Raw genomic sequence first — 27,839 nt, 5'->3', positions numbered from 1 at the left:
ACATCATCACTAGCTCTGACTCAGGGAAACCTTGGGGTTCTAACGTCTATAAAGTAGGGGTGCAGAATGGTAAAAGAGACTGACCTGATACTTTCATATTCATCTTTTTTATTGTGCATATTGATCGTTGTATACCCACAATCTGCATCTAATCCTATATCCCCCCAAATTCTACATGCATTTACAATCTGCTTATTAACAGATTGTTGATCTTAACTCAGCACACTGTAAGGAAACAAAATTACTTCCTACGCCATCTCAACACCACCATCCCTCCACCTTTCTGCTGCCTGTGCGACTCGTTGTTATATGTTCAACCATAAGTGGTGCAAAGATAGAGATGGAACATGTAGCTTCATTGAACTAGCTAGTTTTGATTCCTTTTCTGCCCCCTTGTAGTTATTTTTCATCGCCCGCAATGCCCTGTCCCTGCATCCTGGTTGGAGGATGCAAACCTGGAGACACCGAAAGAGATCGCCACATCGTGGTGGTCGTAGATATGAGTCCAGTAGACAGGTCTTGCAGTCCTTTTCTGCAGTCATACCTCAGTGTTAGTACATGAGTCCTGAGTAGGGGTCATGGGCGTGGCTCCTGTTCTCTCTCTTCCTGTCGGCAAGCTCAGACCCAGACCTTGTCGGCGACAGTGCCGCTGTAGCCGCCGCAGCAGTCCAGGCTGTAGTACAGCGAGGCGGGCAGGTTCTTGTACACAGCCTTGCTGTAGGGCAGGAAACAGACACCAAGCTGGAGGTGGCGCGCCAGGCGGCAATAGGCGGCCAGGGACAGCACCAGCAGTGGGATCACCAGGGTGAAGCCCACCACCAGCAGGGCGGTGGAACTGGCGTCGTTCAGGAAGTCTGTGCAGTAGGATCCAGTGGATTTCAGGAACTGTGGAGGGATAAAGGAGATGGACGGATGAGACAGAGTGGGGATCGAGAACAGGGATTACAAATGCATCATTCAATTACAAACCATCTTTGAAAAATGAAAATTACAAGAGCTTGGAATTCAAAAGGGAATCCACTCCAGGGCCAGTACTCAGCTCCCTGGTGTTAGGGAATCCCACAAACCAGCACATGTTGCATTATTAATTACTCCAAAATATTAAGCAACACGACTGGAATTGCACACTCAGAATACTTAAAGGGGGTTTAAAAGGATAATTACTTGGGGGAGAAAGTGTAGGAGTTGCTTCCTAATTTTTTTTAAGTATCTTTTTATTAACCTATGTTTGACACAGGTTTAGCATGTTGTATGGATAGCATGGGTGAAACTTATGTCCATCTGCGCGTCACAGTTATACACATATACATTCACTTGGTATTATCAAATAAAGAACTATATAGCAACCATCGCCTCAATCCCAACTTGATCCCCCCCTCGGTGCGGTGCAGTTCCCTTCCTCCCACTAGCTTTTCTCTAATGTCCTCGGGAGCGATATATTCTATCAACTGAACCCCACGGGTGTCTCCCCACCTATACCTCCCATCCTTTTATGATCCTGTATCCGCCACATGAGAGTTGCCTCCGTTATACCTTACCCATATCAGCCCTGACTTGGCTGTGTCTCCTGGTTGTCCCCCAGTCGTGCACCCTCCCCCCCCTCCGTATCACCCTCTCCCATATTCCCAGACATGCTGCCCATGCATGCAGCCCATTCCATCATGTCTTCCTCCAACTTCTCATCCCTTTGGACCTTTTTCATGTATGTTTCCTCCGCTCGTGCCCACTCGAACACGTCCTTGTGCCATAGGTCTGTGGAGGATGTGCTCGGGTTCATGCATCCTGTAGCCACCCTCCTTTTTGCCAGCACCAACACAGCTGCAGGAATTTCCAACCCATCTTGCCTTCTCTGGGTTTCTTGACTACGCCCAACAGGCAGGTCTACGGGGCTTCTCAGTTATCTTTATGTGTGAGAATGGATTGTCTTTTTGTGAACCTATTTCTGTATTTCTTCATTTTCTCTCTCTCTGTAAGCTACAGTGTGTATCAGCGCCTGACATTCTGAGTGTCCAGTTAATAAGATACACAGAGCAAGAGGACTTTTTAAGGATTTTACACTTGTTTTTCATAAAGGCGCTCCTACTCTCTCTTAACTTCACGGGGGTGCAGAGTCTGCTGGGGGAAACAGAGGGGTGGCGACTATCAATCTGGGAGCAAGTGAAGGATAAAGGTTTGCTGTAAAATCATCCTGTGAAGGGACCCTCCCTAACCTGGCCTGGCTGTAGGTTCCACGCTTATTTTGTTGCCTTGCAGCTGGGGGTCTGATTATGCCTGTGTGCTGTGTGTCAAAGGTCATTCCATGTGTTGAGGTGGGTCTCGGTTTAAAGCACCACCAAGAGGATTGTTTAATTAGATTTGGGTTGTCAATGGCTTTTTGTGCAAGTTCTGCGTGGTTTTTTTATGGATGTACACTTCATCTGTACATCTGATTTTTGCCATTTTTTTCATGAACTGATCTGCCCAGTCCATGGGTTTGCATGGATCTGCCCAGTCCATGGGCTTGCGTTGATCTGCCCAGCTCATGGGTTGTACTGATCTGCCCAGTCCATGGGTTGCACTGATCTGCACAGTCCATGGGTTTGCATTGATCTGCCCAGTCCATGGGCTTGCATTGATCTGCCCAGTCCATGGGTTGCACTGATCTGCCCAGTCCATGGGCTTGCATTGATCTGCCCAGCCCATGGGTCGCACTGATCTGCCCAGTCCATGGGCTTGCACTGATCTGCACAGTCCATGGGTTTGCATTGATCTGCCCAGTCCATGGGCTTGCATTGATCTGCCCAGCTCATGGGTTGCACTGATCTGCCCAGTCCATGGGTTGCACTGATCTGCCCAGTCCATGGGCTTGCATTGATCTGCCCAGCCCATGGGTCGCACTGATCTGCCCAGTCCATGGGCTTGCATTGATCTGCCCAGCTCATGGGTTGCACTGATCTGCCCAGTCCATGGGTTGCACTGATCTGCCCAGTCCATGGGCTTGCATTGATCTGCCCAGTCCATGGGTTGCACTGATCTGCACAGTCCATGGGTTTGCATTGATCTGCCCAGTCCATGGGCTTGCGTTGATCTGCCCAGCTCATGGGTTGTACTGATCTGCCCAGTCCATGGGTTGCACTGATCTGCACAGTCCATGGGTTTGCATTGATCTGCCCAGTCCATGGGCTTGCATTGATCTGCCCAGCTCATGGGTTGCACTGATCTGCCCAGTCCATGGGTTGCACTGATCTGCCCAGTCCATGGGCTTGCATTGATCTGCCCAGCCCATGGGTCGCACTGATCTGCCCAGTCCATGGGCTTGCACTGATCTGCACAGTCCATGGGTTTGCATTGATCTGCCCAGTCCATGGGCTTGCATTGATCTGCCCAGCTCATGGGTTGCACTGATCTGCCCAGTCCATGGGTTGCACTGATCTGCCCAGTCCATGGGCTTGCATTGATCTGCCCAGCCCATGGGTCGCACTGATCTGCCCAGTCCATGGGCTTGCATTGATCTGCCCAGCTCATGGGTTGCATTGATCTGCCCAGTCCATGGGTTGCACTGATCTGCCCAGTCCATGGGTTTGCATTGATCTGCCCAGTCCATGGGTTGCACTGATCTGCCCAGTCCATGGGTTTGCATTGATCTGCCCAGTCCATGGGCTTGCATTGATCTGCCCAGCTCATGGGTTGTACTGATCTGCCCAGTCCATGGGTTGCACTGATCTGCCCAGTCCATGGGTTTGCATTGATCTGCCCAGCTCCTGGGTTGCACTGATCTGCCCAGCCCATGGGTTGCACTGATCTGCCCAGCCCATGGCTCGCTCTGATCTGCCCAGTCCATGGGTTGCACTGATCTGCCCAGTCCATGGTTTGCACTGATCTGCCCAGCGCATGGCTTGCACTGATCTGCCCAGCCCATGGGTCGCTCTGATCTGCTCAGTCCATTGGTTGCACTGATCTGCCCAGCCCATGGGTCGCTCTGATCTGCTCAGCCCATGGGTTGCACTGATCTGCCCAGCCATTGGGTCGCTCTGATCTGTCCAGCCCATGGGTCGCACTGATCTGCCCAGCCCATGGGTCGCTCTGATCTGCCCAGTCCATGGGTCTCTCTGATCTGCCCAGTCCATAGCATAAACCAGTTCTCAATGATAACAGAAGTTATTTATACCTGAAATATTTGTTGAAAGCAGGGGATGCAATTTGTGCTTCAGATCGAGGTGGAACGAAACATCAAACGCTTAGCGTGGCATAGCTTACTGCCTATTAATGGGCCATCTGCTGCCAAAGTAATATTTTGCCCGCCACAGTTGTCCATTAAATAAATTGGGTACATTTTATTTTTTGCATGGCTGTGGCGGTAGCCAGCAAATTTGACTGTCTGGAGTCTTGGCCTGCCAACTGCTAGGCACCCCCCCCCCCCCAACCCCAACTCAAGTGGCAAGAAACTTAAGAGTTCTTATTGACACAAACCTGTCCCTCAGGCCTCAAGCCACCGACCACAGCTGTGGTTAAACCATCATGCTGGATTCTCAGGATGCTAAAATAATTCCTGAAACTCCTGCCTTCGGAAGCCCAGGAAACTGCAGTGCAGGCTCAGATCCTATCTAGACTCAGGGGCGGCCTTAGGCATGTGCAAGCTGTGCACCTGTACAATGCCACCAAACCCGAGTGGCCACCACGCCAATATATATCCTTAATATAATAATGCTCTGAGGATGGATACATATTTGCGTGGCGGCCCCTGGCACTGATTTGGCGGCCTCTGGCTCTGTTCCACTTCCAAACACCCTACCACCACCCACCCCCCCCTTCACCAGCCTCCGCTCTCCGCCCCGCCCTGACCTTCTCTTCCGGGGCCCCCTACCTGCTCCCTGCCCAGGGCCACCATGACCCTAGAGCCGCCCCTGCTAGACTTGACTGCACTAACTTCTTATACTTAGGAATCCCAGACCACCTCATTCAGAAATTACAAACGATTCAAAATACGTCCGTCCGCCTCCTGCTTAACCTCCCTAAATATGCTTCGATAGCTTAGTATCGAAGCCAGTTGCACCGGCTTCCGGTGAAGAAGAGAGTCATTATCTTAGGACTGATGGTGGCACACGCAGCCTTCCACAGGACAGGCCCTAAATACTTACGAGACAAACTGCCCCTTGCTGCTCTAAAAGATCCTTGCGGTGGTGCAGCTCGACCTGCTCAGTACTGGAACAAATTGCCTTTGGCCCTTAGGTGTATTCTCCTTCCACTGCTTGTGAATTATAAACAGCCGTACATTTGCACTCAATCAAGGAATACTTCTGTGTGTGCACATTTACTACTTTTTGTGGTGTCACTTTATATATGTACGTTTCTGCTCCAAAAAGATGATCATGTTAGAAGTTCTTAGTGAAAAAAGAATGATGAGAAAAGCTGACACAGACATAGCAGACCCAACCCAGGAACACACTCCCAACCACCTACCAAAGAACGCAGTTGGTGGTGTTACACCCCAAAATGCCTTGAAGCTATGCCCTTGCCTGTCCCATCTAGGTCTGGTAGTTCTCCCTGGCAACTCATGACTACTGTCATTTACCACACACTGGGCTGGAGTCCCGGCCCTGGGATCACTTATTTTAACACCTTGGCTGCTTCCAACTTTCAGCACCCAGTGCTGAACGTTCGAATAACGAGCGCTGGCCTGTCGGCCAACGGTCGACTCGTGCGCAGCAATGGGGAGGTAGCGCTTGTGACGACCGTTGTCCGATGGCAGCACTTAAGGGGTTAAATGTATTGTAACTACACTCTTCTTCGTCTTTGCTACCAGAAGCTTCAGTGGTAGAGTTCTCAAACTGGTGCATGCATTCAGACCTTCATGTTTACATCCTCGCCTTTTACAAATCATTTTATCAATTGATTGATAGCCGTATGTACTAAGTCCTCTAGAGGTGGGTGCACCAGCAAATGAATAGGGCGAGCTGAGTCAAGAGTGTGACTTGTTTCTAAGAGTTCATGCATGAGCCAAGCCATAAAAACATTTGCCAGGTATATTGTGGAATAAAGATCATGTAAAAATATGACAGTCTCTTGAAAATAAAAATAAAATATTTTTTGAACATGCAGAAGTGTTTCACCTTGGTACATCAGATTATATCACTGTAAAGGCATTTATTAAAAGTGATAATTTTCAAACTTAGAAACATTGACGGCTCACCGCCCAGTGATAATGCCATTAGTAAACTAGGAGGCAAGTCAGTAGTTATGTAAATCCTGATTTAAAAAAAACTTTTTTTTTAGTATATTGTAAAATTATTATTTTTATTATTTGAATATTGTATTTTCTGCTAGATGGAACTTCCTTTCAGAATTTTTTTTAAGTATTTTAAACTGTATACTGCTAATTGTGATCTTTGTTGTTTTATGAAGATGTTTTATTCTGTATGTGATTTATTGAAAACTTTTATGGCTGATCAATAAAGTTTATTTTGATTTACTGTAAATCCTAAACGTAGACTAGATTCTTAGGGGGTCATTAGGATGTCGGGCAGATTGGCCCCACCAGGCTGGCGGGGGCAGTCCGCCCGACATCCTTCCCTGAATTCCCCCCCCCGCCATATTACAATGGCGGGGGGGACCGCAGCGAAGAAAAACACCGCCCGCCACATTTCCGCCCTGGTCGCCTTGCGGCCAAGGCGGAAAAGGAATAATATGGTGGCGTTGTCTATCAGACACCGCCAGCCATATTATGATGGGCTTTTGGCAATGCCTTTCCGTGGCGGCAATGCCGCCACAGAAAGGCAGGCGGACTTCACTCTGGGGGCCCCGTGCGGGCCCCCAGAGTGAAGGAGAGTAGGGGGGTGCACACGGGTGGCTACCTGTGGTACCCCCCCTTCATTTGCATTCACAAAGCAGTATGCACCGCGCGTTGCCTGCCGCTTTGTAAATGCAAATGTGAAAGTGCATTTTCAGCATTGTGGCGGGCGGTGCTGAGAGCACCGCCCGCCACAATGCTTAACATGCAGGATGTGCCCACCACTGTGGCGGGCACATCCTAATACCACCCCCGGGACCCCCGCCCTTATGGCGGGCGGTCCCGAGTCCCGCTAGGATGACGGGCGGACTAAGTCCGCCCGTCATCATAATGACCCCCCTTAATATCGATGGTGCAACATTATAGTCTATTATATCAAACATAAGAGGTGCTTGTGCAGAGCACATCCCCAACTCAAGTATTTGAAAGTGCTCTCATATGTGATAATAGTGAAAAAGAGGCTCTGTCAAATAGAATGTCTGCCTAGGATCACACAGTTGAGACAAGCAGAGAAGCCGGTTTTTGATTACAGATTATCTGGTTTCACATTTTGGTCATTTCCTTTTTTTTTATTCTTGACAGAAGAACAAAAACGGATATAGCAGACCCAACTACCAAGCCAAGAAGTCATTTATTTGGGGTGGGGGGGGGGGGTTCACCCCAAACACCAGCCTGAAGCTACGCCCGGAGGAGAGGCCCAAGGAGATGTTACAGGACAGAACACGAGGAGAGGTGGGAGGAAGGAATGTATGCAGCAGGAAGGTCATTTTGTTAAAACACCCAGCTTCAGTGGAGCCAGTGAAGAGAGCTGTGCACAGTCGAAATGGTTACTGCCTTATAGAGGCTGAGAAGCAGCTTTCGGGGGAGTGCAATGGGCTTTCCTTTTGCCAGGGAGATTGGAGATGCCACAGTCAAGCCTGGATGGATGGTCAATCTTATAGTCATGTAGGGGATGATGGGTATCAGGTCTATAGGCTGGTGAGCTTCCGCCATGTTGGTCAGGTGAGAATGGAGGTTGTATTTAGAGTGAAGGAGGAAGGTAAGAGGGTTGGTACCCTGCAGAGGGCAGCCACGGATGTGATGAGTCCTGCCAGGATTGAAGAGGGGGAGAGTGGTAGGTTTAGGGGTGAGATGGGTGAGTTTGAAGGGCTCAGGAGACATTTCCCAGTAAGGCGCAATGTAAGAACTGGAGTCCTTGATCCAGAAAGCAGGAATGGGATCCGAGAGTTTTTATCCGGATTAGGAGGGTGAGGCTGGTCAGAGAGATTAAAGTTTTGACATTGGTTGTACTGAAGAGGACAAAGTACACACTTTAAGCTAAGAGTTGTGTGTGTGTACATGCGTTTGTGTGTGTGGGTATGTATAATTCCGGTGAAAGTCTTGTGTCTGGTGTCTGACCCATACATACCTAGGGATGGTCCTAATCTTAGTTCTCTGTAGATTTCTTCGTTCTCATCCACATTTTGCAACTGTTCTGCGTAACTTTGAAATGTCTTCCTCTGCCTGGATTTCCCGGCACAGACACAGTTTGAAGAAACATCAGAAAGGACGGGGGTGCAGCTTCGGCCGAGGCCCAGGGCTGCAGTGGCCGCTGCTAACACTGACTGCCAAGGCTGTAGGCACTGCCTGGGCTACTGGTGCATTGTAACACCGGATGGGAGGGGCAGCAGGCACTGCAGAGTGAGTGAGTGCATGACGTCACGGCCCAGTGAAGCAACCAGTCCCCAGTACATCCCGTGTCACCTCGCTGACTGCAGCGATCACATGGGCACTGTTAGGTGATATAATGTCAAAGCGGCTGGAGGAAGGGGTGTGAGGAGACAGACTCAGAGAGGCCCTGAGAAGATGCTTGAAGTGGAGGGGGTCTGTGAGGGATACGAAGACCTTGATGCCAGGACACACAAATAGTGGCCAAAGGCAGGTGCTTACGAGCGATACCCTACACATTTCAATTAACTTGTTTTTTAACCAATCGGGAATGTTGAACATAAATTCAGTGAGTAGAGTCTGGTGTATTTTTTTGTACAATTTTAGCATGGGTCTGATCTGATTTTCACAAAAGTTTCTGTAGATTTGATTTTATTTTATTTTCCGGTAGAATTTTGACAAAATGCCTGCAGCATTAGATTTATTTTTGTGCCGCTTTGGGCCGTCTCTATTCGTGACACTTAATTGCCTGTTCTTCCCCTGCAGGAAGCAGACAGACTCCAAATGCCAGGCCACGGCCAGAAGGTTGTTTTAACGTCATCTGAAGCATTATTTTGCTGCCTGTTTATCATACAGCTTTCAATTTCTATGCCTAATAGTTATTTTTTTACAAAAATCACATTCCTAGATAAGTATATGTTGATCTGCTTTCAGTGTGACAGCTCCTAGCAGAGGTTTCATGTGTATCACAGCTGCACAGAGTCTGAAGCATGGAACCCTGAAACCTGTTTTTAATTCTGTGGGAATGGAATGTGAATAATCCGCATTACAGATAAAGTGTCTCCCTCCCAGGCGCACGCACGGGGGTATCCCTGCACCTTTTTAGGTTTCGCCTATTATCATTCGCTTGCGAATGTAATAGGCGAGAATTCAAGTGCTCCATCGACTCGTCAAACCAATGCGGTTTTTTCACAGTGCATGTGAGTCACGTGACCACAAAAGCGGGTCACGTGACCACACAAGCACGCGCATCTCCCAAATCCCCCTGCCACACTTCTCCTCCCCTCGCTCGCATTCCCGCCCCCCCACCAGGCTCTCCAGCCCCCATCTCGCTTCCCTCCACGCATCTCCCTAATCCGCCTGCCACACTTCTCCTCCCCTCGCTCGCATTCCCGCCCCCCCACCAGGCTCTCCCGCCCCCACCGACTTCCCTCCGGCCATTTGCCAGCATTGCGAGGCCATTTAACTTAAACTACATGTTTCGGGCTGCTTGCTACTAAACAAATAATCTGCCAACGTATAAAAGGTAAGATACCAGCCACCTTGTGCGAAGGGACTAGATCAATGATGTGTCCGATAACCAATAATTAAATAAAAAAAGCACTGGCGTTGCCAAGTTGTCAATAGGTTTCGCATTTGGAAAGTTGGAGCTATTGGTTTTGTACATGACATTTTATATTTATATATCGTTATTGGCATTGTCAATAACAATATATAAATATAAAATGTCATTTACAAAACCAATAGCTCCAACTTTCCAAATGCGAAACCTATTGGCAACGCCAGTGCTTGTTTGATAAGGACCTTCTGCCCCGCACATCCCAGCTGGGTAGCTGCCCACTCCCAGCGGCTTCTAATCACATGCATTTGGAGCAGTATTCCTTTTGATGGGCCAGGGTAGGGTAAACTGTGGAGAGGCCTGTCTCCATCAGTGCTGTCACATGGTGCCAACAGCACGAGCTCACTCCAGAAGTGCTTCTCAATGAACTTATCTCAAGGGTTATTCTATTCACCTTGAGCCAGCCGAGCTCTCAAGCTGCTCTACGCCTGGGGTGTGTGGTTCATTCAGTTTTCGTTTAGATTCTACTACATGTAATCCTTAATTTATAAATCGAAATACAATACTACAAGTATCACAATGCATAGCAAACAAGCACTTGCAATGCAATAGGTCTTGCATTTATGAGAGTTTAAGCTATTGGCATTGGGCTTCACATGGACCTCGCTGTAGCAGTATGCAGCATTCATGGCCTGGACTTTACATGGACCTCACTGCAGCAGTATGCAGCATGCATGGCCTGGGCTTCACGTGGACCTCGCTGTAGCCGTATGCAGCATGCATGGCTTGGGCTTCGCCTGGACCTCGCTTTAGCAGCATGCAGCATGCATGGCCTGGGCTTCACATGGACCTTGCTCTAACGGTATGCAGCATGCATGGCCTGGCCTTCACATGGACCTTGCTGTAGCAGTATGCAGCATGCATGGCCTGGGCTTCACATGGACCTCACTGTAGCAGTATGCAGCATGCATGGCCTGGGCTTCACATGGACCTCGCTGCAGCGGTATGCAGCATGCATGGCCTGGATTCACCTGGACCTCGCTGTAGCAGTATGCAGCATGCATGGCCTGGATTCACCTGGACCTCGCTGTAGCAGTATGCAGCATGCATGGCCTGGATTCACCTGGACCTCGCTGTAGCAGTATGCAGCATGCATGGCCTGGATTCACCTGGACCTCGCTGTAGCAGTATGCAGCATGCATGGCCTAGGCTTCACATGGACCTCGCTGTAGCAGTATGCAGCATGCATGGCCTGGGCTTCACATGGACCTAGCTGTAGCAGTATGCAGCATGCATGGCCTGGGCTTCACTTGGACCTCGCTGTAGCAGTATGCAGCATTCATGGCCGGGGCTTCACAAGGACCTCGCTGCAGCAGTATGCAGCATGCATGGCCTGGATTCACCTGGACCTCGCTGTAGCAGTATGCAGCATGCATGGCCTGGATTCACCTGGACCTCGCTGTAGCAGTATGCAGCATGCATGGCCTGGGCTTCACATGGACCTGGCTGTAGCAGTATGCAGCATGCATGGCCTGGGCTTCACATAGACCTCGCTGTAGCAGTATGCAGCATGCATGGCCTGGATTCACCTGGACCTCGCTGTAGCAGTATGCAGCATGCATGGCCTAGGCTTCACATGGACCTCGCTGTAGCAGTATGCAGCAAGCATGGCCCGGGCTTCACGTGGACCTCGCTGTAGCCGTATGCAGCATGCATGGCTTGGGCTTCGCCTGGACCTCGCTTTAGCAGCATGCAGCATGCATGGCCTGGGCTTCACATGGACCTTGCTCTAACGGTATGCAGCATGCATGGCCTGGCCTTCACATGGACCTTGCTGTAGCAGTATGCAGCATGCATGGCCTAGGCTTCACATGGACCTCACTGTAGCAGTATGCAGCATGCATGGCCTGGGCTTCACATGGACCTTGCTGCAGCGGTATGCAGCATGCATGGCCTGGATTCACCTGGACCTCGCTGTAGCAGTATGCAGCATGCATGGCCTGGATTCACCTGGACCTCGCTGTAGCAGTATGCAGCATGCATGGCCTGGATTCACCTGGACCTCGCTGTAGCAGTATGCAGCATGCATGGCCTGGATTCACCTGGACCTCGCTGTAGCAGTATGCAGCATGCATGGCCTAGGCTTCACATGGACCTCGCTGTAGCAGTATGCAGCATGCATGGCCTGGGCTTCACATGGACCTAGCTGTAGCAGTATGCAGCATGCATGGCCTGGGCTTCACATGGACCTAGCTGTAGCAGTATGCAGCATGCATGGCCTGGGCTTCACTTGGACCTCGCTGTAGCAGTATGCAGCATTCATGGCCGGGGCTTCACAAGGACCTCGCTGCAGCAGTATGCAGCATGCATGGCCTGGATTCACCTGGACCTCGCTGTAGCAGTATGCAGCATGCATGGCCTGGATTCACCTGGACCTCGCTGTAGCAGTATGCAGCATGCATGGCCTGGGCTTCACATGGACCTGGCTGTAGCAGTATGCAGCATGCATGGCCTAGGCTTCACATGGACCTCGCTGTAGCAGTATGCAGCAAGCATGGCCCGGGCTTCACGTGGACCTCGCTGTAGCCGTATGCAGCATGCATGGCTTGGGCTTCGCCTGGACCTCGCTTTAGCAGCATGCAGCATGCATGGCCTGGGCTTCACATGGACCTTGCTCTAACGGTATGCAGCATGCATGGCCTGGCCTTCACATGGACCTTGCTGTAGCAGTATGCAGCATGCATGGCCTGGGCTTCACATGGACCTCACTGTAGCAGTATGCAGCATGCATGGCCTGGGCTTCACATGGACCTCGCTGCAGCGGTATGCAGCATGCATGGCCTGGATTCACCTGGACCTCGCTGTAGCAGTATGCAGCATGCATGGCCTGGATTCACCTGGACCTCGCTGTAGCAGTATGCAGCATGCATGGCCTGGATTCACCTGGACCTCGCTGTAGCAGTATGCAGCATGCATGGCCTAGGCTTCACATGGACCTCGCTGTAGCAGTATGCAGCATGCATGGCCTGGGCTTCACATGGACCTAGCTGTAGCAGTATGCAGCATGCATGGCCTGGGCTTCACTTGGACCTCGCTGTAGCAGTATGCAGCATTCATGGCCGGGGCTTCACAAGGACCTCACTGCAGCAGTATGCAGCATGCATGGCCTGGATTCACCTGGACCTCGCTGTAGCAGTATGCAGCATGCATGGCCTGGGCTTCACCTGGACCTCGCTGTAGCAGTATGCAGCATGCATGGCCTGGATTCACCTGGACCTCGCTGTAGCAGTATGCAGCATGCATGGCCTGGGCTTCACCTGGACCTCGCTGTAGCAGTATGCAGCATGCATGGCCTGGATTCACCTGGACCTCGCTGTAGCAGTATGCAGCATGCATGGCCTGGGCTTCACATAGACCTCGCTGTAGCAGTATGCAGCATGCATGGCCTGGGCTTCACATGGACCTTGCTGTAGCAGTATGCAGCATGCATGGCCTGGATTCACCTGGACCTCGCTGTAGCAGTATGCAGCATGCATGGCCTGGGCTTCACATGGACCTCGTCTTTAGCAGTATGCAGCATGCGTGGCCTGGGCTTCACATGGACCTCGCTGCAGCGGTATGCAGCATGCATGGCCTGGATTCACCTGGACCTCGCTGTAGCAGTATGCAGCAGGCATGGCCTGGGCTTCACATGGACCTCGTCTTTAGCAGTATGCAGCATGCTTGGCCTGGGCTTCACATGGACCTCGCTGCAGCGGTATGCAGCATGCATGGCCTGGATTCACCTGGACCTCGCTGTAGCAGTATGCAGCATGCATGGCCTGGGCTTCACATAGACCTCGCTGTAGCAGTATGCAGCATGCATGGCCTGGGCTTCACATAGACCTCGCTGTAGCAGTATGCAGCATGCATGGCCTGGGCTTCACATGGACCTTGCTGTAGCAGTAAGCAGCATGCATGGCCTGGGCTTCACATGGACCTCGCTGTAGTAGTACGCAGCATGCATGGCCTGGGCTTCACATGGACCTTGCTGTAGCAGTATGCAGCATGCATGGCCTGGATTCACCTGGACCTCGCTGTAGCAGTATGCAGCATGCATGGCCTGGGCTTCACATGGACCTTGCTGTAGCAGTACGCAGCATGCATGGCCTGGGCTTCACATGGACCTTGCTGTAGCTGTATGCAGCATGCATGGCCTGGGCTTCACATGTACCTTGCTGTAGCAGTATGCAGCATGCATGGCCTGGGCTTCACATGGACCTTGCTGTAGCAGTATGCAGCATGCATGGCCTGGATTCACCTGGACCTCGCTGTAGCAGTATGCAGCATGCATGGCCTGGGCTTCACATGGACCTCACTGTAGCAGTATGCAGCATGCATGGCCTGTATTCACCTGGACCTTGTCTTTAACAGTATGCAGCATGCATGGTCTGGGCTTCACATGGACCTCACTGCAGCAGTATGCAGCATGCATGGCCTGGGCTTCACTTGGACCTCGCTGTAGCAGTATGCAGCATGCATGGCCTGGGCTTCACTTGGACCTCGCTGTAGCAGTATGCAGCATGCATGGCCTGGGCTTCACATGGACCTCGTCTTTAGCAGTATGCAGCATGCGTGGCCTGGGCTTCACATGGACCTCGCTGCAGCGGTATGCATGGCCTGGATTCACCTGGACCTCGCTGTAGCAGTATGCAGCATGCATGGCATGGGCTTCACTTGGCCCTCGCTGTAGCAGTATGCAGCATGCATGGACTGGGCTTCACATGGACCTCACTGCAGCAGTATGCAGCATGCATGGCCTGGGCTTCACATGGACCTCACTGCAGCAGTATGCAGCATGTGTCACCTGGGCTTCACATGGACCTGGCTGTAGCAGTATGCTGCATGCGTGACCTGGACTTCACCTGGACCTCACTGCAGCAGTATGCAGCATGCATGGCCTGGGCTTCACGTGGACCTCACTGCAGCAGTATGCAGCATGCATGGCCTGGACTTCACCTGGACCTCGCTGCAGCAGTATGCAGCATGCATGGCCTGGGCTTCACGTGGACCTCACTGCAGCAGTATGCAGCATGCGTGACCTGGACTTCACCTGGACCTCACTGCAGCAGTATGCAGCATGCATAGCCTGGGCTTCACCTGGACCTCGCTGCAGCAGTATGCAGCATGCATGGCCTGGGCTTTGAGGTTCTTTAATTTCAACTCCATTTTACATTTGCCGCCATTTTGTGTTGCCTTTACACAGGCTGCTCGATTCTCGAAGTGTCTCTGCCCCTTGGACTGCAACGTGTCAAAAACCCCCTCCGTCCTTGTTTTGAAACCCATCTCAGACACCAGCCACCCTAACTAATCATTGTCTGGACTACCTAATCTCTATATCAACTATCTGTTAGCCTTTAGTATTCTTCTCTTGCCGTATCTTATCTTTTGGCCTTCGCCATTCTCTCCTTGTGTTTTCCTATTTTACAACCTTTCTTTTGAAGTATACAGACATGTCCTGCCATTGCAAAACTGAACCATGGGTACCAGTATTTATTAACTCTGGGGGCTGGATAGCACACAAACATGTAAGCATAGAGCATTCTGGTTGCACAACACCTTGTTTTAAAACTCTTCTGATTGGCTAAAACTTTGTGCATTGGGTGTATGTTTGTGCATATGTATTTTTGCTATAAAAGACTGTGAGCCACGGAGTAAAGTGGCAGTATCCTGAGAACCTACTTGGTGCACTTCTTGGACAACTGTGCCTAGCTGCAGCTAATAAACTTGGTCTTTCTATGCCAACAGAGTATTCCGTGTCTCTGTGCAACAAGGCAGGTGAACTCGAAGATTTCAGGCGTGCCCTGCCCCGCCAGGCCCAAAGGCCCGGTTCTTCAATTGGCGCCCAACGTGGGGCGGCTTCAGAGGTAGCCGTTGAGCCCAAGGATCGTGAGGAGCCCCGCAGGAAAATTTCACAGGAGGCGCCCCCACACCAGCGACCCCTGTATGTTTAAAAGTGGACCGATGGTCTTTTTAAGTGTGGCTTCTCCTTTCCAACGGCTGCTGGTGACTGCTGCCCTGACTGCCGTCCTGCCTTGGTCCCTTTTGGTGATGACTGGTATTGCGAGACGTTAGACGGACCTCTGTTGGCGTGAGAAGACATTTTGTTAAGTATTCGTGGGTAGCGCCCACTTCTTTGTTTTTGGGTTCTTTGATTCGATTATTGCAATAACCGAAGCCAAGGGGTGAGTACGTTTGTGCTGTTTTGATTAGCCCCTTGTTTTTTGTACAGGAGCCAGTGAAATAACGATGCCTGGTTTCAGTAAGTTTAGGAAATTGTGTTGATTTGGTTGCGATAGGGACTCCCGACTGGAGGACTCTTGTCCAATCCCTCCGGTTGGAACTCCTACTTATGAGCTCTATTCTAAGCATGGTGTGGGCCCCATCACCTTTAATGAAGTGTGGGTCCGCTATACAAAGAAAGATGGTGTTTTACAGTGGCCACATAATGGTAGTTTTGAGCCTGACATTCTAGATAATTTAGAAGCTATTTTGTTTAAAAGGGATGTACGTTGTTACAATGCATGCTTTTACAACGCATAATACAAAGGGGTGTTGGATAGTGAATATTTTAATTTACTATTCCAACACCAGTCCCCGTTGACACTAGGATAGGTGTTAGATAGTAAATTAAAAGTATTCCCTATCCTTGAGCGCCCCCCAGAGTCATGCGTTGTAATAGAATGCGATTTAAAAACCACTTTGTAATAGCACTGCATGCTAAAAGTAACGTCGTAAACGACGTTCCCCGTTTAAAAGAAAAGCCCGGCCGGCTATGTTTGACTCTTTTCACCTTTGGCGCAAGGAAGCCAAACAGAAAGAAATTAAACAGGCAAAAAGAGATAGGAAAGAAAGAGGCATGACTGTTATACAGGCTGCCCAGCAGTTTAAGGATGATGAAATAGATTATGCAATTGAGGTTTCAGATAGACAACATTGCATGGCAATCGATAAATGTTACCCGGTGCTGCCAACTTCTCCCCCAAATACTGATGCTGATCTTGAGAAGGATCCTTTAATGTCCCACTTGTTAAGATCACCCCCGCCCTATATACAAGGTGCTAATGCACCCCCGCTTTGTTACCCGTCCAGCAACCTGTTATTCTCCCACCAGCTCCAGCTTCTGCACCTCCACTACAGCCCTTTGTGGCACTACCACTACCGCCAGCTTCTCTGCCTCCAGTTCCTCTGCCTTCGGCTCCCCTGCCTCCGACTTCTTTGCCTCAGCTTTCTCTGCCCTCGACCTCCGTTCTATCTGTTGCCTTTTCTCCTGCTCTGTCTCATACCTTATCTCCTGTTTTTCTGCCAACTTCCCCTTCCGTCCGTCAGCGGATGGTTGAGACCGTTTCTGGCATTTTATCTCCTTTCTTTTGGTCAGTAAGTTTGACTCCTGTTCTTCCCCGTACGCAGACACGAAGCTCACTCCCGGATTCCCAAGAACGAGATGCGTTAATGGGTCTTGCTCACAAGTGGATCCTGAGTGATCTCGAATAGACTGTTCCAGATATCATGAATACTTTTGAGCAGTGGGATGCCCCTGTACAAAGATTCGTTTTCAATGCCATGTGTGGCATTCTGGGTCAGGAATGGGAGGCTACAGGATTGGGTTTAGCTCCCAAGAGTTTGCTGGATATTAGGACTGATTTTGATAAGGGAATTATTGTGGGTCCTGAGGTTGAGAATGCTGTACGGACACTTATCACTTTTAGATCAATGTTCTTTTCCCTGTCCTTGTCTGAACCTGATCCTTCTGTAAGACGTAGACTGAAGAATTATCCTATTCGAGAGGTTCCCCCAGTGTGGCGAGAAGCGGTTCCAGCCCAGGATGGTAATCAGCCTATACCAGCTCACTTCCAGCGTATATGGGTACATGTACCTTGGAAGAGATCTGAGGTGCTGGCCCTTAAACAGTCTTTACCTGACCCCCGTAAAAACCCTGCTGGTTACTACAAAGAATTATCTCAGACTGTTGATGCTTGCATTATGAATTTGGCTGACATAGATATGTTGATGGGAAATGTTGTCCCACAACCATTGTGGGCCAGGATTCGGAAAGAGGCCCATGTCCAAGAATTAGGAGATGATTGGATTGCTATACTGGCTGCTGATAGACTCCAGGTGGGCGGTGCTAAACCTGATGATTTAATTGCACAACTTGCTGGTAGGATTATTACCTTAATGAAAACTATGATGCCTGCTCTGCGAGTTAATTGGGATAAGTTAGCTGCCTGTAAGCAGAAGAAGGATGAGAGTGTCTCCGACTTCTTTACTAGTTTTGAGGAAACATTCCTTGATCACAGTGGTCAGGATATGAGCACAGAGTGGGGACAGCGATTGTTTTAGATACATTTGTATTTAATTTGCTTCCCGAACTCTCTAATAAATTAAAAGATTCCGAAAGTTCATGGGCTGTTTCTTCTTCAGCCCAGATATTGGCTACTGCTCAGCATTACGAAAATAGGGATAAGGAGGAAAAGGACAAATTGGATAAAAAGACTAAAGAGTTAAAGACGAAGGTTCTTTTACAACAGGCTTATCCTCCTCGTCCTGCTCAGCGCCAGTTTCAGAAGTTGTTGCAGAAACCTGAGCCCTTTGTCCCACGGCCTCCACTGGGTCCGAATCAATGCGCCTATTGCAAGGAGGAAGGTCACTTTAAGAATAATTGACTGGTTTTATTGCAGCGTACTGGTGGTACGCCTGGTCCGCGAGGCCGAGGTGGCTTCCAGTCAACACCTAGGGGGAGGGGGCGAAGTACAATGTCCCAGGACCAAGGTTCCTTTCTGCCTAAAAATTCCATGAATTATTTTCATCAGAAAAATACTCGGTCTGCCCATTATTATAATGACGATTATTACATGGAAGATGAGAATCAGGGTTTCTCTAGCTAGGACAGCCATAGACAAAGTGAGGGAGTCATATCAGTTCCAGTGGACCAAAATGGGCCTTATGTTGAAGTCGTTGCACTAGGTGTGTCAGAGCCATTTCTCTTGGATACTGGTACAGCGAAGAGTTCTATCATTCACTCTAAACTCCCTGGGGCACCTTTGTCTGGCTTAACAAATGTTTCTGTAGGATTTTCTGGCGCCCCAGTTCGTAACCCAGTTTCTTGTCCTTTGCCTATCTCCATTGGTCCTTATGATTTGGAGGCTCCGCTTATTTTAACGACTGGTTGTGGTGAGAATTTGTTGGGGCTGGACTTGTTAAAGAGATTGTCTGCAACTCTGCATTGTTCTCCTTCTGGTGTACATCTTACTGTAGGTAAGAGATTAACCTCCCCGACATATTTGTCTAGAGACCAACTCCCTTCTGAATTACGTTCCCTGCCTGCTACTCTTTGGGCTACAAGCCCCAATGATGTTGGTCTCTTGCAGATTTCACCCTATGTTGTCACCCTCAAGTCCAATGTTAGGTTACCTCGCATTCCTCAGTACAGGATTTCGAGTCATGGTGAGAGAGCACTGATGGCTATCATTTATGATCTGGTTGAAAAAGGTTTGGTTGAAGAGACTAGAGGAAATGTGTGCAATAGTCCTGTTCTGCCTGTCCTTAAACGTACTGACTCTTCCCAGCCACCTGTTTATCATTTTGTGATCGATCTCCGGGAGGTCAACAAGATTGTTGTACCCCAGTTTCCTGTCGTCCCAGATATCACTGCTTTATTGAAAATGATGCCTGGTTTTCGGTCATTGACCTTAAGAATGCTTTCTTTAGCATTCCCATTGCTGAGGAAAGTAGGGATATTTTTGGTTTCTCTTTGGGAGGCCGAAGTTTCCGGTTCAAGCGTGCACCTCAAGGCTATTGTGAAAGTCCCTCCATTTATAGTCAGGCTTTGAAAACTCAGCTCAATGCTTTCACTATGCATCCGGGTGCCACCCTTATTCAGTATGTAGATGATCTGTTGGTTGCTGCTGATTCTGAGGACGTTTGTAAACAAGTTACTGTTTCACTGTTGCATCACTTGTCTGACCTTCATCATAAGGTTTCGCCCTCTAAATTACAATATTGTTGCCAAGAGGTTACCTACTTAGGTCATCTCTTGTCGAAGGAGGGACGGCGATTGACCCCTGAAAGAATCCAAGCAATTGCACAAATGTTTGTACCATGCACACAGAGAGAGGTGCGTGCCTTTTTTGGGCATTACCTCTTATTGCAGACAGTGGATTCCGAATTTTTCTTTGTTAGCAAAACCTTTGTTAGCACTTACCCTTAAAGATACACCCCAACCTTGGACAGAGGAATGCCAGAAAAGTTTTACTGATTTGCGCACTTCCTTATGTTCTGCTCCTGTGTTGGGTACTCCGAATTACAGTAAACCTTTCACACTTTATGTGCACGAGAGAGAAGGTTGCGCGTTGTCAGTCTTGACACAGCAATTTGGGGACAAGCAACGTCCATGTGCTTATTTTTCGGCTACATTAGATCCCGTGGCTAAAGCATTACCTAGTTGTCTGAAAGCTACAGCAGCAGCAGCAGTTTCTATTCTCCAATCTGCTGGATTGGTGCTAGACAATACTCTTATTGTCATGGTACCACATGCAGTGGATACTCTCCTAAACAGGACAAAAACTCAGCACCTTACGAGCGCCCGCTTATCGGGGTATGAGCTGACGCTCTTGGCTAGTCACGTGCACATCAAACAATGTAATACCCTAAATCCAGCTACACTGTTACCGATCTCAGTAGAGAAAGGCATTCAAGAGCAACATGATTGTTTTCTCCGTACAGAGGAAGAGACGAAAGGTAGAATTGATTTGAAGGATAAGCCGCTCCTGGACCCAGATAGGATCCTATGGGTGGATGGTTTGTGTTTTAAGCTCCCTAATGGTGAAACAACTGCAGCCTATGCTTTTACCACTTTGCATGCAATTGTGGAATAAAAGCACGCATTAGGCAGAATTCAGCCCAAGCAGCTGAATTGATAGCTCTGACTAGAGCTTGTGTATTGGCTAAAGGAAAGAGAGTGAATGTGTTTACCGATAGCCAGTATGCATTTGGGGTGGCCCATAGTTTTGGCCGAATTTGGAGGGAAAGAGGATTCTTTACCTCACATGGTACTAAAATACAGCATGGTCAGTTAGTGAATGACCTTTTGGAATCACTTGCTTTACCCACTCAGATAGCAATTGTGAAGTGTAGTGCGCATAAGAGGATCACTGAAGATGTGGGCGAAGGAAACGCTTTTGCGGATCACACAGCGAAAGAGACAGCGAAAGATGTGACGAGTCATATGTATGTTGCTGGACCTGCTAGATGTGTCAGTCAAGGAGGAATGTGTGAGGACACAATAGAAAGTGTGAAAATGATTCAGGAAGAAGCTACAGAAAAAGAATTGAGTAAGCGGAGAGATGGTACGGGAATGTTGGATGCGACGGGGTGTTCGATAGAATTGTCGGAACATCAACGTTGGCTGTTACGAGACACCTATGTACTTCCAGTAGTAACTATTGCGCATGGTCCAGCCCACATCAGTGCGAAAGGAATATGCAAGCTTTTGGCTCCGGTATGGCAGAATGCAGGGATTCCTAAATGTGCAGACAATTTTGTTAAACATTGCATTGTTTGTTTGATGTACAACCCAGGAAGAGGCACACCAACCCCAGCAGGCCATTTTGCTCCCCCAACGTATCCTTTTGAGGTATTGCAAATAGACTACATTCACATGGAGAGATCCAATAACTTGAAGTATGTCCTTGTGGTGGTGTGCGCCTTTTCTAGATGGATAGAGGCCTACCCCCTAAAGGATAATACTCCCTTGTCTACAGCCAAGGTCCTTCTGAAAGAATTCTTCCCGAGGTTTGGTTTACCTCGAATTGTCTGGAGTGACAATGGAAGTGAATTCTTGGGTCAAATCATGCAGAAAGTATGTGCAGGTCTTGGTATTAAGCAGAAATTACATGCGGCAAACCATCCTCAGTCAGCGGGTTTGGTAGAGTGCTATAATGGCACTCTCAAGCTTAAACTTGCGAAGATACAAGCCAGCACAGGTCTTGCCTGGCCCGATGCTTTACCTTTGGCCCTCTTGTCAACTCGAACAGCTGTTCATTCTCGTGTGGGACTTAGCCCATATGAGATTGTGTTCTGACGCCCGGCTAATGTCTGGGGTGTCCCTAGACCCAAGAAGTACTCTGACATAGAATACCCAATGTTGATTGACTATTTGCATGACCTCACCACTAAATTGCGTGTTCTCCATCAACAGGTACGAGACGCTTTGCCTCAGGCTTCTACAGATCCTGGTCACACCATACAACGCAGTGACTGGGTTTGTACTAAGAATTTTCAGAGGTCAAAGATCTTGGAACCTCGCTGGAGAGAGCCACGTCAAGTGTTATTGACAACACGCACAGCTGTGAAGGTGGTCGGAAAGAAAAACTAGATCCATGGTGTGCACTGCAAAAAGGTGCCCTTGCCTTTGCCTTTTGATCAGTGGGTCCGCGAAGGTATAGGTGATTGTGAAGGATAGAGGGTACCCCGGTTTGTACCTTTTGGCGATGCACAACTAGAATGGACTCAGTCTGAGAAAGAAGATGATGACGTTTTGCAAGAAGCTATTCCACCACATCTGAGATTAAACACAACTAATCCAGAGACACTTTTCCAGGATCAGACTGTACAGAACAGAATTAGATACAATTTGAGATCTAGAGCAACTCAGAACAATTAGGAAACCTTTTTTTTGTGTGTGTTTTTTTTTGCGACGTTGACCATCGAATTAGGTTGCAGGGTCGTGGTAAGAGCCTTAGTTAGTGACCCGAATCATGGCAATAGGTCTGCGGGACTTGCAGTGTCATAGGACGGCTAATAATCACGTCTAAGTGAAGAAGGAAGACTGCCAAGAGCAACATCTAGAAGATGGATTCTGCTAAATATTGTAAATTATTATTTAATAGATGTGGCGTAGTACTATGTGTTTTAACTTTGCTATGTGTTTAATTAGCTTGTGTGGGTTGGGTTATTCACACTTTGCAGCCAACATCTGTACCTATATCTACCTCCCAGCCCATACCTTTTCACACTACTGTTTCCCCACACCAATTTCATACGCTACCAGAGCATGAGCAAATTAGGAGAATGGAGTATTTCAACAATTCCTTCATTCAATTGTTACACCAGCATCAATTGGTGATCAATACCACTGATTGCTGGGTTTGTGGACTTTTACCCCATAATACAGATAGAGGAATGCCGTATTTAGTTCTACCCTTCTCCCTAAAAGGATCTGCTTGGGCTTACACCTCTATGTTTGCCAATGCCTACAAGAACCAACATCGACATCCTGTTGGTCCGTATAGAGATGGAATTGACGTTAGTCATGACGCATTGATAAAAGGAATAGTTGCTATGTCAAAACATTATAAGAAATTTAATGAATTCCCCACTGACCAACGACAAGCATACATTGACTGGAATGTGACACATTATGTCACTAGTCTTACAGACAAAGCCAAAAGGAAAATATCCCCACCTATATATACTGTGCCCCACCAAGGTCACCTATGTCTCCAAGCAAATGGTCAAAGTCCTAAGGCTCAATTGGGAAGGAGCACTTGTAACATCACATATATCTATACATCCCGAACGTCTCCACCACTGGTAGCGTCTCAAGGAACAACTTTTGTTTGACATGACAGAGCCTATACATGGCTACCAGCCGATTTCTCAGGAACTTGTTATATGGCTTTTCTCCTCCCTCCAACATATACAGCTCCTTCGGGACATCACAAGACAAGGCACGGTAGAGGGGTTATTGCTTTGGAAGACACAGTAGGACAAGAAGGAGGCGACTTCCTTAAAGGATTCCTCCCATTTTGGGGCCCTATGGCCAATAGTAGAAATATCAGGCATCTCATTCGTGTTGTTGAAGCAACAATAAATGAAACTGTCGGAGCACTGGGTAATATCACTGCTGAGCTTCAGGCGGATCGCCTTATGACATTACAAAACAGAATGGCATTAGACATCATTCTTGCATATCGTGGTGGAGTCTGTAAATTGATCGGATCCAGTTGTTGCATTTACATACCTGACAACGCCCCTACAGTATACCAGGCCATCTCTAAATTACACCACATTGCTGAGTCCATCCACCAGGACGAAGGAAATTGGTCTCTGATGGAATGGTTTTGGGGACTACTGTCCACATGGGGATAGAAGGTATTGACTTTCATTTGAGTAGTCTTGGCCATCATCTTTTCGTGTTGTCTTTGTTTGCAATGTGACTCCGCAAGTTGTGGTCTTTGTGCTACTATGTGTGTCCCAAGACCCATGTCACAGAAAACAGAGAATATGAAGATGATGTTGCAGCAACAGCTTGACGACCTCATGACCATCGACATTGATTCAGATTAGCGTGAGTCTTTGTGTATTGCCTGCGTAATGGCAAAAGGAGGGTCTGAGGTTCTTTAATTTCGACTCCATTTTACATTTGCCGCCATTTTGTGTTGCCTTTACACAGGCTGCTTGATTCACGGAGTGTCTCTGCCCCTTGGACTGCAACGTGTCAAAAACCCCCTCCGTCCTTCTTTTGAAACCCATCTAAGACACCAGCCACCCTAACTAATCCTTGTCTGGACTACCTAATCTCTATATCAACTATCTGTTAGCCTTTAGTATTCTTCTCTTGCCGTATCTTATCTTTTGGCCTTCGCCATTCTCTCCTTGTGTTTTCCTATTTTACAACCTTTCTTTTGAAGCATACAGACATGTCCTGCCATTGCAACACTGAACCATGGGTACCAGTATTTATCAACTCTGGGGGTTGGATAACACACAAACATGTAAGCATAGAGCATTCTGGTTGCACAACACCTTGTTTTCAAACTCTTCTGATTGGCTAAAACTTTGTGCATTGGGTGTATGTTTGTACAGATGTATTTTTGCTATAAAAGACTGTGAGCCACGGAGTAAAGTGGCAGTATCCTGAGAACCTACTTGGTGTACTTCTTGGACAACTGTGCCTAGCTGCAGCTAATAAACTTGGTCTTTCTACGCCAACAGAGTATTCCGTGTCTCTGTGCAACAAGGCAGGTGAACTCGAAGATTTCAGGCGTGCCCTGCGCCGCCAGGCCCAAAGGCCCGGTTCTTTAGCTTCACATGGACCTCGCTGCAGCAGTATGCAGCATGCATGGCCTGGGCTTCACCTGGACCTCGCGGCAGCAGTATGCAGCATGCATGGCCTGGGCTTCACAAGGACCTTGCTGTAGCGGTATGCAGCAAGCATGGCCTGGCCTTCACATGGACCTCGCCGTAGCAGAATGCAGCATGCATGGCCTGGCCTGGCCTTCACATGGACGTAGCAGTATGCAGCATGCATGGCCTGGGCTTCACCTAGAGATTCCTACAGCAGTATGCAGCATGCATGGCCTGGGCTTCACAAGGACCTCGCTGTAGCGGTATGCAGCAAGCATGGCCTGGCCTTCACATGGACCTCGCCGTAGCAGTATGCAGCATGCATGGCCTGGCCTTCACATGGATGTAGCAGTATGCAGCATGCATGGCCTGGGCTTCACCTAGAGATTCCTACAGCAGTATGCAGCATGCATGGCCTGGGCTTCATATGGACCTCGCAGCAGCAGTATGCAGCATGCATGGCCTGGGCTTCACCTAGAGCAGGCTGCAGCACTATGCAGCATGCATGGCCTGGACTTTACATGGACCTCACTGCAGCAGAATGCAGCATGCATGGCCTGGGCTTCACATGGACCTCACTGTAGCAGTATGCAGCATGCATGGCCTGGGCTTCACATGGACCTCGCTGTAGCAGTATGTAGCATGCATGGCCGAGGCTTCACATGGACCTCGCTGTAGCAGTATGCAGCATGCATGGCCTGGGCTTCACATGGACCTCACTGTAGCAGTATGCAGCATGCATGGCCTGGGCTTCACATGGACCTCACTGCAGCAGTATGCAGCATGCATGGCCTGGGCTTCACATAGACTTCGCTGCAGCAGTATGCAGCATGCATGGCCTGGGCTTCACATGGACCTCGCTGTAGCAGTATGTAGCATGCATGGCCTAGGCTTCACATGGACTTCGCTGTAGCAGTATGTAGCATGCATGGCCTGGGCTTCACATGGACCTGGCTGTAGCAGTATGCAGCATGCGTGACCTGGACTTCACATGGACCTCGCTGCAGCGGTATGCAGCATACATGGTCTGGGCTTCACGTGGACCTCGTCTTTAGCAGTATGCAGCATGCATGGCCTGGCCTTCACATGGACCTTGCCGTAGCAGTATGCAGCATGCATGGCCTGGGCTTCACATGGACCTCGCTGCAGCAGTATGCAGCATGCATGGCCTGGGCTTCACATGGACCTCGCCGTAGCAGTATGCAGCATGCATGGCCTGGCCTTCACATGGACGTAGCAGTATGCAGCATGCATGGCCTGGGCTTCACCTAGAGATTCCTACAGCAGTATGCAGCATGCATGGCCTGGGCTTCACATGGACCTCGCAGCAGCAGTATGCAGCATGCATGGCCTGGGCTTCACCTAGAGCAGGCTGCAGCACTATGGAGCATGCATGGCCTGGGCTTCACATGGACCTCACTGTAGCAGTATGCAGCATGCATGGCCTGGGCTTCACATGGACCTACTGTAGCAGTATGCAGCATGCATGGCCTGGGCTTCACATGGACCTCGCTGTAGCAGTATGTAGCATGCATGGCCTGGGCTTCACATGGACCTCGCTGTAGCAGTATGCAGCATGCATGGCCTGGGCTTCACATGGACCTCACTGTAGCAGTATGCAGCATGCATGGCCTGGGCTTCACATGGACCTCGCTGTAGCAGTATGTAGCATGCATGGCCTGGGCTTTACATGGACCTCGCTGTAGCAGTATGTAGCATGCATGGCCTGGGCTTCACATGGACCTCGCTGTAGCAGTATGTAGCATGCATGGCCTGGGCTTCACATGGACCTCGCTGTAGCAGTATGCAGCATGCATGGCCTGGGCTTCACATGGACTTCGCTGCAGCAGTATGCAGCATGCATGGCCTGGGCTTCACATGGACCTCGCTGTAGCAGTATGTAGCATGCATGGCCTGGGCTTCACATGGACTTCGCTGTAGCAGTATGTAGCATGCATGGCCTGGGCTTCACATGGACCTCGCTGCAGCAGTATGCAGCATGCGTGACCTGGACTTCACATGGACCTCGCTGCAGCGGTATGCAGCATACATGGTCTGGGCTTCACGTGGACCTCGTCTTTAGCAGTATGCAGCATGCATGGCCTGGCCTTCACATGGACCTTGCCGTAGCAGTATGCAGCATGCATGGCCTGGGCTTCACCTAGAGCTTCCTACAGCAGTATGCAGCATGCATGGCCTGGGCTTCACATGGACCTCGCCGTAGCAGTATGCAGCATGCATGGCCTGGCCTGGCCTTCACATGGACGTAGCAGTATGCAGCATGCATGGCCTGGGCTTCACCTAGAGATTCCTACAGCAGTATGCAGCATGCATGGCCTGGGCTTCACATGGACCTCGCAGCAGCAGTATGCAGCATGCATGGCCTGGGCTTCACCTAGAGCAGGCTGCAGCACTATGCAGCATGCATGGCCTGGACTTTACATGGACCTCACTGCAGCAGAATGCAGCATGCATGGCCTGGGCTTCACATGGACCTCACTGTAGCAGTATGCAGCATGCATGGCCTGGGCTTCACATGGACCTCACTGTAGCAGTATGCAGCATGCATGGCCTGGGCTTCACATGGACCTCGCTGTAGCAGTATGTAGCATGCATGGCCTGGGCTTCACATGGACCTCGCTGTAGCAGTATGTAGCATGCATGGCCTGGGCTTCACATGGACCTCGCTGTAGCAGTATGTAGCATGCATGGCCGGGCTTCACATGGACCTTGCTGTAGCAGTATGCAGCATGCATGGCCTGGGCTTCACATGGACCTCACTGTAGCAGTATGCAGCATGCATGGCCTGGGCTTCACATGGACCTCACTGCAGCAGTATGCAGCATGCATGGCCTGGGCTCACATGGACCTCACTGTAGCAGTATGCAGCATGCATGGCTTGGGCTTCACATAGACTTC

The 27,839-nt window shown here is 49.5% G+C and overlaps 1 protein-coding gene across 1 annotated transcript in view; it reads right to left on the bottom strand.

Moving 5' to 3' along the window:
• Nucleotides 1–304: 304 nt before the first annotated feature.
• Nucleotides 305–27,839, bottom strand: part of TMEM88 (transmembrane protein 88) — a 119,989-nt gene continuing 92,454 nt past the window's right edge. The window contains exon 2 of the mRNA XM_086946611.1: nt 305–885. Within this exon, the coding sequence (XP_086802737.1) occupies nt 619–885 (267 nt within the window). The 3' untranslated portion in view covers nt 305–618. The remainder of the gene's footprint in view (nt 886–27,839) is intronic.

This window comes from Lissotriton vulgaris, chromosome 12, assembly GCF_964263255.1.
Source record: "Lissotriton vulgaris chromosome 12, aLisVul1.2, whole genome shotgun sequence".
NCBI classification, from domain to species: domain Eukaryota; kingdom Metazoa; phylum Chordata; class Amphibia; order Caudata; family Salamandridae; genus Lissotriton; species Lissotriton vulgaris.
The sequence above is the reverse complement of the archived record's forward strand: the minus strand, read 5'-3'. Positions and strand labels throughout refer to the sequence as shown.